The sequence below is a fragment of the Hyperolius riggenbachi genome, chromosome 4 (genome assembly GCF_040937935.1).
Source record: "Hyperolius riggenbachi isolate aHypRig1 chromosome 4, aHypRig1.pri, whole genome shotgun sequence".
Classification (NCBI taxonomy): Eukaryota; Metazoa; Chordata; class Amphibia; order Anura; family Hyperoliidae; genus Hyperolius; species Hyperolius riggenbachi.
In genome coordinates this window covers 151,136,978-151,151,985 of record NC_090649.1, presented here as the reverse complement: position 1 = coordinate 151,151,985, position 15,008 = coordinate 151,136,978, and the positions used below count along the sequence as shown (strand labels likewise).

Below are 15,008 nucleotides of genomic sequence, written 5' to 3'. Positions count from 1 at the left end.
ATAGGTTGGGTTCTGTTGCAGCAGACAATGTAATTGCATCGTAACACAATGGTACATTCCCTTATAAGTAAAGCATAGTACAAGGAACAGTCACAATGTGCATATCAGTTGATGAAGGGCTCCATGTAAGAATGAATGGATAGTCCGATTCTCTGCCCACATCCATCTGAAACAAGAGTGCGCGATTACACTAGGGCATTGTGAAGTCTTGCGTTCAACAATATGATTGTTAATGCAATGTACCGTAATTATATGTGAATGATTATTGTACAACAGGAGGAAATGCAGTGCTTTCAAATATCGGCTGCACCTGAATTGACTAGCTGCATAGATGTGCAGGGCCCAAACATGGGCAAATTACACATCTTGCAAAAAAAAAAAAAAGGGTAGATCAGCGGATCACCAGGCTGCCTCTAATTTGTTACCAACAAAGAAGCGCCGAGCTCCCTCAGAGACAACAAACGCTACAAATGAAATGAAACCAACAGAGGTGTGCAGCGCCCACTTGTGTCTACTTGTGGCTAGCTGCATTCATGTGTATCAGTTTGCATTCAATTTATTTAGATTAGGCTTTAGTGCACAGTTTGCATCTGATTTGCATTCAAGGTGTGTATAAGCCTCTAGGGGTGCTGCACACCTCTGTTGGTTTCATTTCATTTGCAGCCTGACTAGGAGCGCTGCTTATTTCTTGCTGCTTAAAGAGAACCCGAGGTGGGAATTACTTTTACTATTGGGGCACAGAGGCTGGTTGTGCGCACTAAGACCAGCCTCTGTTGCCCCATCGTGTGCCTCCATGTCCCCCCTGCTCGCCGCTATACCCCCCGCATTGCTGGCTGTGTCGCCAGCTCAATGTTTACCTTGCGCTGTCAGTCAGCGCCGCTCCCCCGCCTCCTCCGCATCGGCGCCACCCGCCGCGTCACTTCCCTCCTATCAGCGGGAGGGAAGGGACACGGGCGGGTGCGCCGATGCGGAGGAGGCAGGGGAGCAGCGCTGACTGACAGCGCAAGGTAAACATTGAGCTGGCGACACGCTGCGTGTCGCCAGCAATGCGGGGGGTATAGCGGCGAGCAGGGGGGACATGGAGACACACGATGGGGCAACAGAGGCTGGTCTTAGTGCGCACAACCAGCCTCTGTGCCCCAATAGTAAAAGTAATTCCCACCTCGGCTTCTCTTTAAAATATATGAATGATACATTCACATTGCCGCTGTGGTGAAATTTTTTGCAACTTTATCAGATTTTGCAACCGGTTGCATTTATTTATACGTATAGCTATCAGAAAGTGCAACCTAACCATTGACTTTAACCTAACTGTATCAGAAAATGCAACCCAACCAAACCCTACTCTCACACAGAACCCTCCCCTCTTGCTCAACTAATAACCCCCCCTGGAGGGAACAATCCCCCCTCTTCCTCTAATACCCCCCCCCCCAGGGAACAACCCCCCCCCCCCTCTTGCTCAACTAATAACCCCCCCTGGAGGGAACAATCCCTCTTCTAGCCCAATGGGATCTGTGGTTGCAAAAAATTACAGGCGTGTTAACAGAGAGAAGCCACGCCTACACAGTCATACACTGTCCTCTATGGCAAGTTGCAAAATATGATGGGTAGCAAAATTTTTCACTACACCGCACTAGCAATGCGGTACAGTGGAATGCTTCAGAAATTATATGAAGCATGCTGTGCGGTATCAGACATCGTGTGCGTTTACAGTTGCAGTAAAGCATCATGTTCATTGACTGCATACTTCACAGTATGCACGCCTCTTGCACAATAGGACTTTTCCCCTTCATTGCGTTGCAATCCTGTATTTACAGGGAAAGAAATGCCCCAGTGTGAACCCAGCCTACTTGTTATGACAGCTGCAACCAAACACCCTACAGACATCCATTCTCTGCTTTTACGTGATGTTTTATATAATGTTTTATGCAGCGTTATATGAAGTGATTGAGTGTGAGTTGTCATAAAAGCTTATCTGGGTGCAGGGCCACATGGTGTAATGTCACGCTGGCAGATTTTCCCTATGTTGTGAGCAACCACTGTCATGCAAGTCATATATCATACCTTCTGTAGCATCACAGTGACCTCTAGTATCAGAAAGAAAATCTTTGCCTAACAGCTGGTGTTCAGATTTATGCCTGACAAGTTTATTTTAGTAAACCATTACTTTTCTCTGCTACTAATTACTCTATTTTCTGACTTCTGAAGTAAAAGGACACAGTACTTTGTATAGCTGAGCTTTTTTGTTTTGTCTTTTTTGTATCTGCACAGTATGCTGAACTTGGAACCCGTCTCCCATCTGTTTTATATTTCAGAAACTCATGGAGCGGATACAGAACCCAGAGTATTCCACTACCATGGATGTGGCCCCTGTCATTCTAGCCGCGCACAGGAACAACTATGAGATACTTACAATGCTACTGAAACAAGACGTGTCTCTCCCAAAACCTCATGCTGTGGGCTGTGAGTGCACCCTGTGTACAGCCAAGAACAAGAAGGACAGCTTGAGGCACTCCAGGTTTGTAGGCCCCTGTAGTTGCCTGAGGCGTTGCTTGGCCCAGACAAACCAAACCTCCACTTTGGCCTCACCCACAGCAGGGGCCTCCCAAGCTGCCAGGGGCACCCTGCCTGTGACTTGTATGGCCACCGCTGTCTCCCCGTCACTCACCTGCAGACTTTAGATGCAGAAGTGAGGTCATTGCTCTTTTCTTGCATTTGATACTAGGGGAACACCTTAGCCACCTATACTGGGAGTTGCTACCTATACTGGTAGGGAGTGCACCTTTGGCTACCTACCTTTGCTGGAGGGCCACCTCATTGCCATTCATTTGTAACGTGGGCGTAACGTGCATTGTCTGGTAGCACACAGCTCAGTCTGCATTATGATGGAACTAGATGCACCGTGGAGTCAATGTGTAGATGTGAATAAGTCCGTAGTGGGGCCATTGCATTTATTGTGATTATAACTTGCACTATTATGCACCGCAAAATGCACATTGTAAAGGCACCCTTAAAACGGATGGGTGAATGAAATGTGGCGAAAATAGCTACATAATGAAGCACTGTCCAAAATAGGGTCAATCCCTGAGGTGGACAAGCAATAGTTGTGTTTCAGGATTTCATTTTTGATAACACAGTGATTTTGATAGTGAAGTAAATAACTGTCTCTGTTGGTGAACTGTTTTCACAGCTGCACACACCCTTACTTCATTTATTGACAAATGTTTGTTTTTATGATCACGTTCTAACGTTATGTTCTTTCTAAGGTTTCGGCTCGATATTTACCGTTGCTTGGCCAGCCCAGCTCTGATCATGCTAACTGAAGAAGACCCCATATTACGTGCATTCGAACTTAGCGCAGACTTGAAAGAGCTCAGCCTTGTAGAGGTGGAATTCAGGTAGGGAAAACCATTATGGCCCAACTGCAGGGAATGGATTACAAACTCATTGGGCCTGATCCAATTCACATTTTCTCTTAAAGTGGACCCAAATTAAAAATACAAGATTTCAGAAATAAATTCTATTTTCTAAATTATAATAATAAATAGCAGCCTTTTTTCAGCTGCATGATGACAAATATAAAATATTTTACATTTATTGGAGGAACCCCTCCCTTCCTTTCAAATTGCCGGGATTTTTCCGGCAAACTGGTGGAGTAGATGGTGTCTGGCAATGGAGGAATTGCTAATGGCTGCCCCCCGTATAACCCTAGTTATGAAAAGAGAAGGGTGAAAAGCATGCACGGAAATGATCATAGGTTTGAAGGAGTGTTTATTATCTTTGTATGTGTCAGAGTGCTGCAACTAAATATTTTTAATTTAAAAAATGTTTGGTTTGGGTCCGCTTTAAGTTTTCTCCTAGGAGATATTTTTTAGCTTTTGTTTAAAATAACTTTTAAGCATTCTGCAATTGAAATAGAACCAAAAAGTACCATATTTTTTGGACCATAAGATGTTCCTGACCATAAGACACAACTAGGTTTAGAGGACAAAAACCAGGGGAAAAATATTAAACTTGGTGCGTCCATACTGCAGGGATTGTCTTGGATGTTCTTCTTGCAAATCCCCCCCAATTATTATGCCCCTCTTGTTTCCCCATTGTGCCTTATGTCCCCCTTGCACCTCTTGTGCACCTGTCGTGTCCCCCTTGCACCTCTTGTATCCCCCAGTGCCCCCTTGTGCCTTTAGAGTCTTCCTGCGTTCCCCACTGTCCCCTTGGGTTCCCCTTATGTCCTCCTCTGCCCCACTTGGTCCTCCTCTGTCTCTCTATGTCCTCCTGTCTACCTCTTGTTTCCTCCTGTGTACTCCTGTGTCCTCCTCTGCCCCCCTTGTGTCCTCTTCTGTCCGCTTTGTGTTCTCCTCTCCTCCTGGGCTCCCCCGTGCAGAGTTTTCCACAGAAGAAGTGGCAACTCAGCTACTTCTTGGGCGCCTGCTGTGAGCGGTGATGACTTCTCTCTCTCACAGCTTCCCCTAGTACTGGTTGTGTATAATGATGAAATCAGGAGAAGCTGCCACTAGAGGAAGCTGAGAGGGAAACGAAACATGAGTGATCGCTGCAGGCCCCCAAGGAGTAGGTGAGCTGCCGCTTCTGCTGTGGATTGCTCTGCACAGGGATGCACAGTACAGGGAGTCTCTGACATCGTGACGGGTTAACGGCCATTTGTTTCGGCAGGTGTTTGTAAGTCAGGGATTGTATTGGATTCTTAAGACATAGTGGCCCATGTGCAATTACCTTTTTCTCCTCTGTTTTCTCCTAGGTGATATTCTCAAACGTGGCAATAAAATGCCTTTAAAACCACTAGCGAGCAAGAAAATGTTCACAATAATGTTGATAGTCCTTTTTCAACTACTTTTTGGTACTTGTCATGTGCAAAATGATGAAAAGTTATTTTAAATAGAAGATGAAAGCGTATGCTCTAGGAGAAAACTTAGGAAAAAAGGTTAATTGCATATTGGACAGTGGGCCATATGCAGTTTACTTTTTCACCTGAGTTTTCTCCAAGGTGATATTTTCACAACTTATAAATAAAGTGACTTTTAAACCAGCAGCAAGCAAGAAAATACTCAAAATAATTTTAACAGTACATTTTCACCTACTTTTTTCCATTGCAGAGTGCTAAAAAGTTATTTTAAATCGAAGAAGAAAAATGATCTCCTAAGAGAAATCTCAGGAGAAAAGGTGACTTGCTTATGGCCCTGTGACTTTTTCTCCCCATGGAGCATGTTTAAAGCGGAACCAAACCAAACATTTTTTTTAATTCAAAATATTTAGTTGCACCACTCTGAGTCATACAAAGATAAATAAACACTCCAAGCCTATGAGCATTTCAGTGCATGCTTTTCACCCTTCTCTTTTCATAACTAGGGTTATACAGGTGGCAGCCATTAGCAATTCCTCCTTTGCCAGACACCACCTAATTCACCAGTCTGCCGGATTCTGTCCCGGCAATATGAAAGGAATGGCGGGGTTCCTCCAATAAATGTAAAATATTTTATACTTGTCATCATGCAGCTGAAAAAAGGCTGCTATTTATTATTATAATAATTTAGAAAATAGATTTTATTTCTGAAATCTTGTATTTTTAATTTGGGTCCACTTTAAAGTGGACCCAAATTAAAAATACAAGATTTCAGAAATAAAATCTATTTTCTAAATTATAATAATAAATAGCAGCCTTTTTTCAGCTGCATGATGACAAGTATAAAATATTTTACATTTATTGGAGGAACCCCTCCCTTCCTTTCATATTGCCAGGACAGAATCTGGCAAAATGCTGGAGTAGATAGTGTCCAGCATAGGAGGAATTGCTAATGGCTGCCACCTGTATAATCCTAGTTATGCAAAGAGAAGGGGGAAAAGCATGCGCTGAAATGCTCATAGGCTTGAAGGAGTGTTTATTTATCTTTGTATGACTCAGAGTGGTGCAACTAAATATTTTGAATTAAAAAAATGTTTGGTTTGGGTCCGCTTTAAGTTGTGAAAATATCACCTAGAAGAACTTGGGAGAAAAAGTGAACTAAATAAAAGCCATCAGGTTTTACAACTGCCTCTGTCACTGATTTAGATAATTCTTCTTCTGAAGATGTTTTTTTCTCCCCTTCTCATTATAAAATACCATTTCAGCACCTAGCAAGTAAAAGTACTGCAAAGTAGATAAGATTTGTAAAATCTGATCTGTTAATTTTGTTGTACTTTAAGTACTTATACATCTGCTGGGGGCTGAGAAGGGATTTTATGAAAAAGTTGTGAAAACATCACTTGTGAGTAATCTCAGGAGAAAAGGTGATTGAATCAGGGCCTCCATCTGTCTTTGAGAGATTTTCCTTCACTTCCTGTCTCTAGGATCTCCATTAATCTTCATGGTTTTAATATGAACATTGGTGGTCCTCGAACAACAGTAAAAGGTTAATGGAGTTTTTAAGTCTTCCCCACTCTACAAAAAAAAAAAAAAAGACATGGTCCGCTAGTTGCTCTTGCTACCCCTTTTGAAAAGTTTTGAACTACTATTCCCTGGCAGCAAAATCACTGCATAATGGTAAATCAGGTCTCACTTGTTAAATACGGACAATTTCTTTATAAAATGTGATCATGTAGAGCAGCCACTAGTAAAAGAGTCTCTTCGAGAACACAGAAAATTGCTGCACTAAAAGTAGTTTATACCTGGCTAGCAGCAATCTTGCTAATATTTACTGTTATTAGAACACACCCTAACACAAATGAATGGAAGCCAGACTGCTAGAAAATGGGTGGAACTAGCCTTCAGTGCAGCAGTCGGCTATGCTACAGAGAAGATGCTCCTACTCTGCTGCTGGCTGCTCTTCATTCCCAGCATCCTCTGGTGTGACACTCTGGCAAGCACTAGGGTACGAGCATTCACCATATACTGTAATAGTAACGCATGTTACTTTTGGCAATGGTGTTGACAATAATTTGAATATTGGTAAGGTAATATTACCGATATTTCACTATCAGCTTCCGTGACCTATACCTCACAATAACCTCCCCTACCTACTCCTAACATTAACCCCCCTTACCTAGACCTAACTACCCCACCTATTCCTAACTGAGTTGCCTTTAGGTTGGATAATCAATGACAACTGATAGGTGTCTGAACCCTGATGTTCAGTCACTTCTGCACTTGCTTGCCATAAAAACTAACAGTAAAGACATCAATAGTTGACATTCTTGTCAGCTGAGTTATTTGCCAACCACAGACTACAGCAAAAATAAATAACAGTGTATAGCCAAGTGATTACGGTGCTGGGGATTTTAGAAATTGCCCTAAAACCGCTTGTACAATGATTCCCTATGAGAATGTTCACATATGAGAGGTTTGATTGTAATCCGCTTCCAAAAGCGCTGCCTGTAACATTTTCTGAGTGCTTTGGCTCAATGGAAGGTATAGGAAAATCACAAAGTGCTTGAAAAAGCGCTTTGTATAGCGATTTCCTGAGCGCTTTCATGAATAAATACACTGTATTTATTAATTTCCAGGTGAAAGAGTTCACTTCCTGACTGACGCCAGGAAGTGAAAAAAACAATCGCTCTGCAAAAGCGCTTAGAAAGCGCAGGGAAAAGCGATTACAAAAATCTCAATAAATCGCTCAGCGCTTGCAGTAGCGCTGGCGATTTATAATGTGAACATAGCAGTACTAAAATGTTATGCAAAACAAAAGTTTGCCCTCTTTAAACAGAAGATATTTACAATTATTCAGATTGGAGTGAGCAAATGATGTCTCCCATAATGCATCAAGCTGATGCAAATCGTATTTTGTTGTCCCTGTAAGCTAGCCACACCTCCAAACAAAGGTCTAGTTGCATAGGTTCTATTGGCAGTACTTCCCTGATACAAGCTGCATCTGAATTGATTACCTGCATAAATATACAGATCTCGAAATACGAGCGAAACACAGATACAGTAAAGAAGAAATGTCTGGTTGCAGTTTAGACTTTCTGCCACTCATAATGATGATTCCAAATAATTTTGCCTCTAGAAGATTTCAAGCACAGTAATTCAGGGAGACTCAATCTGCCTAGAAAATCCACTAGACCAACTGCCAGAATGTGGAATGATTATGAAAAAGACAGGGAAAAAAGCAGCATGGGATGGGTTAAAAAGTACATCATTCCAAACTACTCAGTAAAAAGAAATTAAGTGCTTCATAATATAATCCTTTGTGTCTTCCAGGAATGATTATGAAGAACTTGCTCAGAAGTGTAAAACATTTGCTAAGGATTTACTCGCTCAGGCTCGGAACTCACGGGAACTCGAAGTAATATTGAACCATCAGTCCAGTGATGAACCAGTGGACAAACGAGGACTTTTAGAGGAACGAATGAATCTGAGCCGACTGAAGCTAGCAATTAAGTACAATCAAAAAGAGGTAGAGGCCTCCCATAAAAAATGACCATTTTAGTTGCCTGATCACTGTCAGTAGTGGACAAATTAACATTTTTAAAGCAAGCCAGAACTGTAAAGCAAATCTGAACTGAAACAACTGTGTCAATAGTCCTACACCTAAGTAGAATGTTCCTACAGTCCTAGTGTTTCCCACAGTCTTTGTTTCTGTTTAAACATTAGAAATGTAATTTCAGTGTTTTTATTGTCTCAGCTGAACGATAAAGTATTGTAATGTTTTTCAATTCCCATTGTATACTAGTGAAGGTGAAATCCGCACTTTGTCGGTTGAAGAATTCCTTTATTTCATCAGATACAAATCAAATCCACAAACTGCACATGCTAACATGTTTTGGATGTGGCACCATCCTTAATCATAGCATAGGTACAAAGTGACAGGACGGCCCATATATAGAAAGGAGCCACACCCAATAACAGGTGCTCAAAGCACCCACCTACAAAGGGGAAGTGTACATAAAAGTGAGGGAACAGCCTCGCATAGCATAAGATAAAATCAATATATATAAAAAAACCACAATGGTTATAAATGTAAATACATACAATATCTAAAGTAGTGCAATACACAGCAGCAATACAGATGTCAAGTAGTACTATAGGGAAAGCTGATATAGAATATGTATGGACTAAATACAGGAGCTTAAAGGAACAACACACCTTACATCAGTGAGTGTGAAGTCTAAGTGACCAAATTCATATCCCATCTGGTGTTGAGACCCTTAGGGACACGAGTCCCCAGTTGAAAAATCCAAAAAGCCTCTCTGGTAAGGAGGCGCCTGTAAACACCCCCACCTCTAGAGGGCCTCAATATGCGTTCTACGCCTTGAAATTAAAAAAAGGACATGTCCCCAGAGTAAACCGATCTAAAGTGTTTGGACACATTAGAAACCTCCAAAGTCAGCCAGCCGCCCCCCTCCCTATAATGTTCTCCCACTCGTTGTCTTAAATGTTGGGTGGTACACCCCACGTATTGTAAGCGACACGAGGAGCACAAAATCAAGTAAATTACAAACTAAGTCTCCCAATTAATGTATTGATTAATAGGAAAAGTCCTACCAGTAGAAAAAGAGGTGATGTATTGTGTGGGCTGATGAAATATACAATAATTGCAAGTGGGGAAATTGCATTTGTATGATCCCACAGTGATCAACCAACAAGGTCGATGGGTGTTGTTAGAAAACATACTAGGAGATAATCTACTACCTAACGTGGGAGCCAGGAGCGTAACTAGAAATCACTGGGCACCCCTGCGAAAATGAGGATGGGGCCCCCCATAAGCACCAAATAATTGTAATGGGGCAGTGTTACACTATAAAATAATCCTAATGCAGCAATGTTTCGCTATAAAATAATCCTAATGCAGCAATGTTTCACCTGAAATGAATCGTAAATTGGGCAGCATTTCACCAGAAACTAATCGTAAAATGGGAAGCATTTCACCATAAAATGATCGTAAAGTGGGCAGCATTTCACCATAAAATAATCGTAAAGTGGGCAGCATTTCACCAGGAATTAATCATACATTGAGTAGCATTTCACCATAAAATAATCATAAGTGGGCAACATTTCACCAGAAATTAATTGTAAATTGGGCAGCATTTCACCAGAAATTAATCGTAAATTGGACAGCATTTCCCCATAAAAAAATCGTAAAGTGGCCAGCATTTCCCCATAAAATAATCGTAAAGTGGGCAGCATTTCACCAGAAAATAATCGTAATGTGGGCAGCAGTCATCAGAAAATAATCGTAATGTGGGCAGCAGCCGGCAGTCAACAGAAAATAATCTTAATGTAGGCAGCAGCCAGCAGTCATCAGAAAATAATCATAATGTGGGCAGCAGTCACCAGAAAATAATCGTAAAGTGGGCAGCAGTCACCAGAAAATTAGCAATATGGGCAGCAGGCACCAGAAAATCGTAATGTGGGCAGCAGGCACCAGAAAATCGTAATGTGGGCAGCAGTGACCAGAAAATCGCAATGTGGACAGCAGGCACCGGAAAATCGCAATGGGGGCAGCAGACACCAGAAAATCGCAATGTGGGCAGTAGAGATGTGGCGAACATCTCCAAATCCCTGGGGCTCTTACTACTTCCGGGTCACACTGACCCGGAGTAGTACGCCTGCGCTGCCCGGCGGAGCATGTTCTAGATCGCGCTCCTGTTGTCATGAATGACGTCACGCTCATGTGCAGAGAGTGCCCGGCAACAGGAGCGCGATCTAGGACGCGCTCAGCCGGGCAGCGCAGGCGTACTACTCCTGGTCAGTGCGACCCGGAAGTAGTAAGAGCTCCAGAGATGTTCGCCGGGCAAACAGTTCGCCACATCTCTAGTGGGCAGCAAACACCAGAAAATCGCAATGTGGGCAGCAGACACCAGAAAATTGCAATGTGGGCAGCAGGCACCAGAAAATCGCAATGTGGGCAGCAAGCACCAGAAAATCGCAATGTGGGCAGCAGGCACCAGAAAATCGCAATGTGGGCAGCAGGCACCAGAAAATTGCAATGTGGGCAGCAGACACCAGAAAATTGCAATGTGGGCAGCAGACACCAGAAAATTGCAATGTGGGCGGCAGACACCAGAAAATTGCAATGTGGGCAGCAGACACCAGAAAATCGCAATGTGTGCAGCAGACACCAGAAAATCGCAATGTGTGCAGCAGACACCAGAAAATCGCAATGTGTGCAGCAGACACCAGAAAATCGCAATGTGTGCAGCAGACACCAGAAAATCGCAATGTGTGCAGCAGACACCAGAAAATCGCGATGTGGACAGCAGACACCAGAAAAAAAATGCACCTGTGAAAAAAAAAATTCACTCACCTGACAGAAGTCTTATCTCCCGGCATCTGGCGCGCAGCAGCCCCGACTATCCTCCTGCAGGACATCACCCGCGCTGACAGACAGAGTGCAGGGCTATGACAAGATGGCTCCCGAAGCCCTGTACTGGAGTCACAAATAGTCTCCAGTGCAGGGCTTTGGCAGCCATCTTGCCGTAGCCCTGCTCTGCCTCTCGGGAGACTGCAGGCTGCGGGGAAGAAGTTCCACACCTAGCAGGGGGGTCCCGCAATTGGGAGGGCATCAGCGCTCCCCTCACACACGGCTGGCGGGCCCCAGAGGGCCGATGGGGTTGCATCCCCAGTAGTTACGCCAGTGGTGGGAGCCCTCCTACTTGCAAATTTAACCCCTTGTTTGAGGACAATGTTCAAAGATTCATCAGCCTGTAGAACTGGTAGGAACTGTTTGACAATGTTGACAACATGTTGATATTCATGACTATAAGTAGTCACAAAAACAAGATTATTATCGGGTTGTGAATGCTTTCCAGAGGAACTGGAGGTCAACAGTTCCTCCCTATTTTTATTGAGAGCCAATTTCCTCCCTCTCTCTATCATCCATTTGGGATAACCTCGTTCAGCAAGTCTAAACCCTACAGTGTCCAACTCCATGCCAAGGCTAGAATCATCAGAACTGTTTACCCCTTTTATCTATTCCCTGCACTCAGAAATTTTTCTCTGTCATGCAAGAGTTTTATGTTTTGTAATTAGTTATCAGTGAGAGTTTTGCACTTAAGTACGATTGAAGAGAAAGTGTAATTTTCATACCTGAATTCTTAACCTTTACACCAAGAAAAAAGGAACACAGCCTAGTTTTATGTAGGCTTGTAAAAGTACATACACGTGTTTATCTCATCATGTCACATGTCAATTCAGTTACCCTTTAAGCTAGTAAGTTACATGTGTTGACCAATCCTTTATTGCAGAAAAAAAGCTGTTAATGCTCTCAGAGATCCACTAGGCGTACTTTTTTTTATTACTTGTAAGACTATTCATTTTTAAGAATGGTACTTGCCAATACCACCCTAATCAACAGGCAATGCAGTCTTCCTATATATTACCCTTGCTACTGATTTCTATAAATATCATTTCCAGAATTGATCTTGTCCATTTTTTTCAACGTATCTATTCTTGTATTTGTAGATATATTATAGTTTACATTTTTTTTTTTTACAGTTTGTTTCTCAGTCTAACTGCCAGCAGTTCCTCAACACTGTCTGGTTTGGGCAAATGGCAAGCTATAGACGGAAACACACCTGCATAAAGATCCTGATTGTCCTGACTGTGGCCATATGCTGGCCTGTCCTCTCCTTGTGCTATCTCCTCGCTCCTAAGTCACAGGTTGGAAAAATGATCCACACCCCTTTCATGAAATTCATCATACATGGGGCCTCTTATTTCACATTCCTACTGCTCCTAAACCTTTATTCCCTGGTCTATAATGAGGACAAGAAGAATACAATGGGGCCAGCTTTAGAGAGAATTGACTATCTGCTCATCATATGGCTCATTGGTAAGTAGAACATCGATGCATTCAGCTAAATATCAACCAGTTATATTATGTTACAAGTTACTATTGAAGATTTAACTTTTATTATTTCCTGCCTTAACTACTTATGCTTCTAGCCTTTGTGCCATATAATCCATTCTAACAAGAAATTGGATGCCTAAATGTTGCTTTGAGATTGAGGAAATATACGTTGTTTTATTCCTAAAGAACATTAGTTATATGCAGTTTGTGCAGTATTTAAGTATATTAAGTAATTAAAAGCAAATTGTAGTGTCAAAAATGTTTTTGTAGTTTTGGCATCATTTGAATGTGGCACATTTTTTGACTGTATTAGACAGTTGACTGGCATATTTACATATCAAGCAGTTAACAGGCTTATTTAGAAAGTTAAGGGCCGGTAAGCTAGGCAATAAGAAAATATATTCATGTGCCTATGTTTAATAAACTAAGGCTCTTATTCAATTTACCCTTTCTCCTAATTTTTTTTTTTTTTGGTGATATTTTCTTGCCTTATCAATAAAATGACATTTAAGCCACCAGCAAGCAAGAAACTGCTCAGAATAATTTTGACAGTACTTTTTCAATTAGTTTTTCAGTTGCGGAGTGCTGTAAAGTTGTTTTCTTTAACTACTTAAGGACCTTGATGATTAAAATCTACGCCCTGTTTTGATGGCTATCTGGCTGCCAGGGCCGAGATTTCAATATACCGAAGCTGTGCGTTCTCACCATTTTCGTCACTCCCAACAATCTCACCACTGCCTCCCTACCGCAGCTCACTCGCTCTACCATCTCTATAACGGCAGAGCCCTGTGAGCGGGGTCAGGAGCCGATTTCATTGGCTCCTGACCCTGTTTATCAACGTAAGAAGCTCCCATTGGCTTACATTGATAGGTAGGATCAAGAGGCAATGAAAGCCGCTCCTGACTGGCTCACAGGAACTCTGCCATCACAGAGACGGTAGAGTGGGTGGCTCAGGTTCCTGACATGCGCCAGTGACAGCGATTGCAGCGGGTATGTGCGGCGATTTGTCGCTATTCAGCCATTTCTTGTACCAGCGGTCGCTGGTCCTTAAAGAGAACCTGAGGTGGGTTCTAAGAATGCTATCAGCACACAGAGGCTGGGTCTGCATATACTGCCCCCCGCCCACGTCTCTTCCTTCCAATCAGTGGGGAGGGAAGGGACGCGGGTGGGGACCGGAGCTATGGAGGCAGCGGTGGAGCGGCAGAGACTGACAGATGCAGAGGTAAACAGCCGGCTGCGACACTCTGTGTGTCGACAGCTGGGCATTTGATTTATGGGGGGCAAGCAGAGCGCAAGGGGGGCTCAGGGGGAGCAGTATAGCAACAGAGGCTGGGCATTATATGCAGACCCAGCCTCTGTGTGCTGATAGCATTATTAGAACCCACCTCGGGTTCTCTTTAAAGTGAAAAAAAAAACCACAGTATTACTCCTGCGCATTCTCAAAACCAATTTAATACCATCAATTAAATAACAATAAAAATCATACCACACACGAGTAGCTCCACTAAAATCGCAACCACACTGTCACTCACATCCAGACAAATCTGCAGGTATTCAGAGACCTTACACACCTCTCACACTGAAAAGTCCTGCAGGATCCTGCTAATGAGCCTGATGGTTCAGAGCGGCAGTTTGAGGATGCAAAAATATGCGAGCAAACACTTCAGTGGCAGATTAAGGATCCAATAAAAATTTTCCAATAAAAAGTTCCACAATAAAACAATAAATTCTCTGGATCAATGTCAGTGGTATATATTATCCTCTTAGTGATGTAAAGCATAACACAACGTTGCAATAAGGCTGCATACTCACGACTCCTGTTATGAGTAGTGGTAACGATTTTTATCAGACATTGGCAGCTTCTAATGAGTCCTGTTACTTGGTAGGTATATCCAGTATAGCTGAACAGTCCGTTAAAGGAGGAGTTGGACTTGCACTCCTGAGAATGAGCAGCTGCGGCCGTCAGCTCTCACTCTTCCGGATCCCGGCATAGAGTGAGAGCTGACGGCCGCAGCTGCTCATTCCCAGGAGTGCAAGTCCGACTCCTCCTTTAACGGACTGTTCAGCTATACTGGATATACCTACCAAGTAACAGGACTCATTAGAAGCTGCCAATGTCTGATAAAAATCGTTACCACTACTCAGCCAGCAATTACCACCCTCGTTGCTGTAATTGACTTTGAGCCCCGGCAAAGCATCTTTGAAGCTCTTGCCAGGGTTCCCCATTGG

At 42.9% G+C, this 15,008-nt stretch overlaps 1 protein-coding gene across 2 annotated transcripts in view; it reads left to right on the top strand.

Moving 5' to 3' along the window:
- The window catches only part of TRPC1 (transient receptor potential cation channel subfamily C member 1), an 89,430-nt gene that overhangs the window by 28,894 nt on the left and 45,528 nt on the right, over window positions 1-15,008 (top strand). For both annotated transcript variants that reach the window (XM_068280776.1, XM_068280777.1), the window contains 4 exons: window positions 2,316-2,518; window positions 3,267-3,398; window positions 8,189-8,384; window positions 12,425-12,761. In XM_068280776.1, coding sequence (XP_068136877.1) covers window positions 2,316-2,518; window positions 3,267-3,398; window positions 8,189-8,384; window positions 12,425-12,761 — 868 coding nt within the window. The remainder of the gene's footprint in view (window positions 1-2,315; window positions 2,519-3,266; window positions 3,399-8,188; window positions 8,385-12,424; window positions 12,762-15,008) is intronic.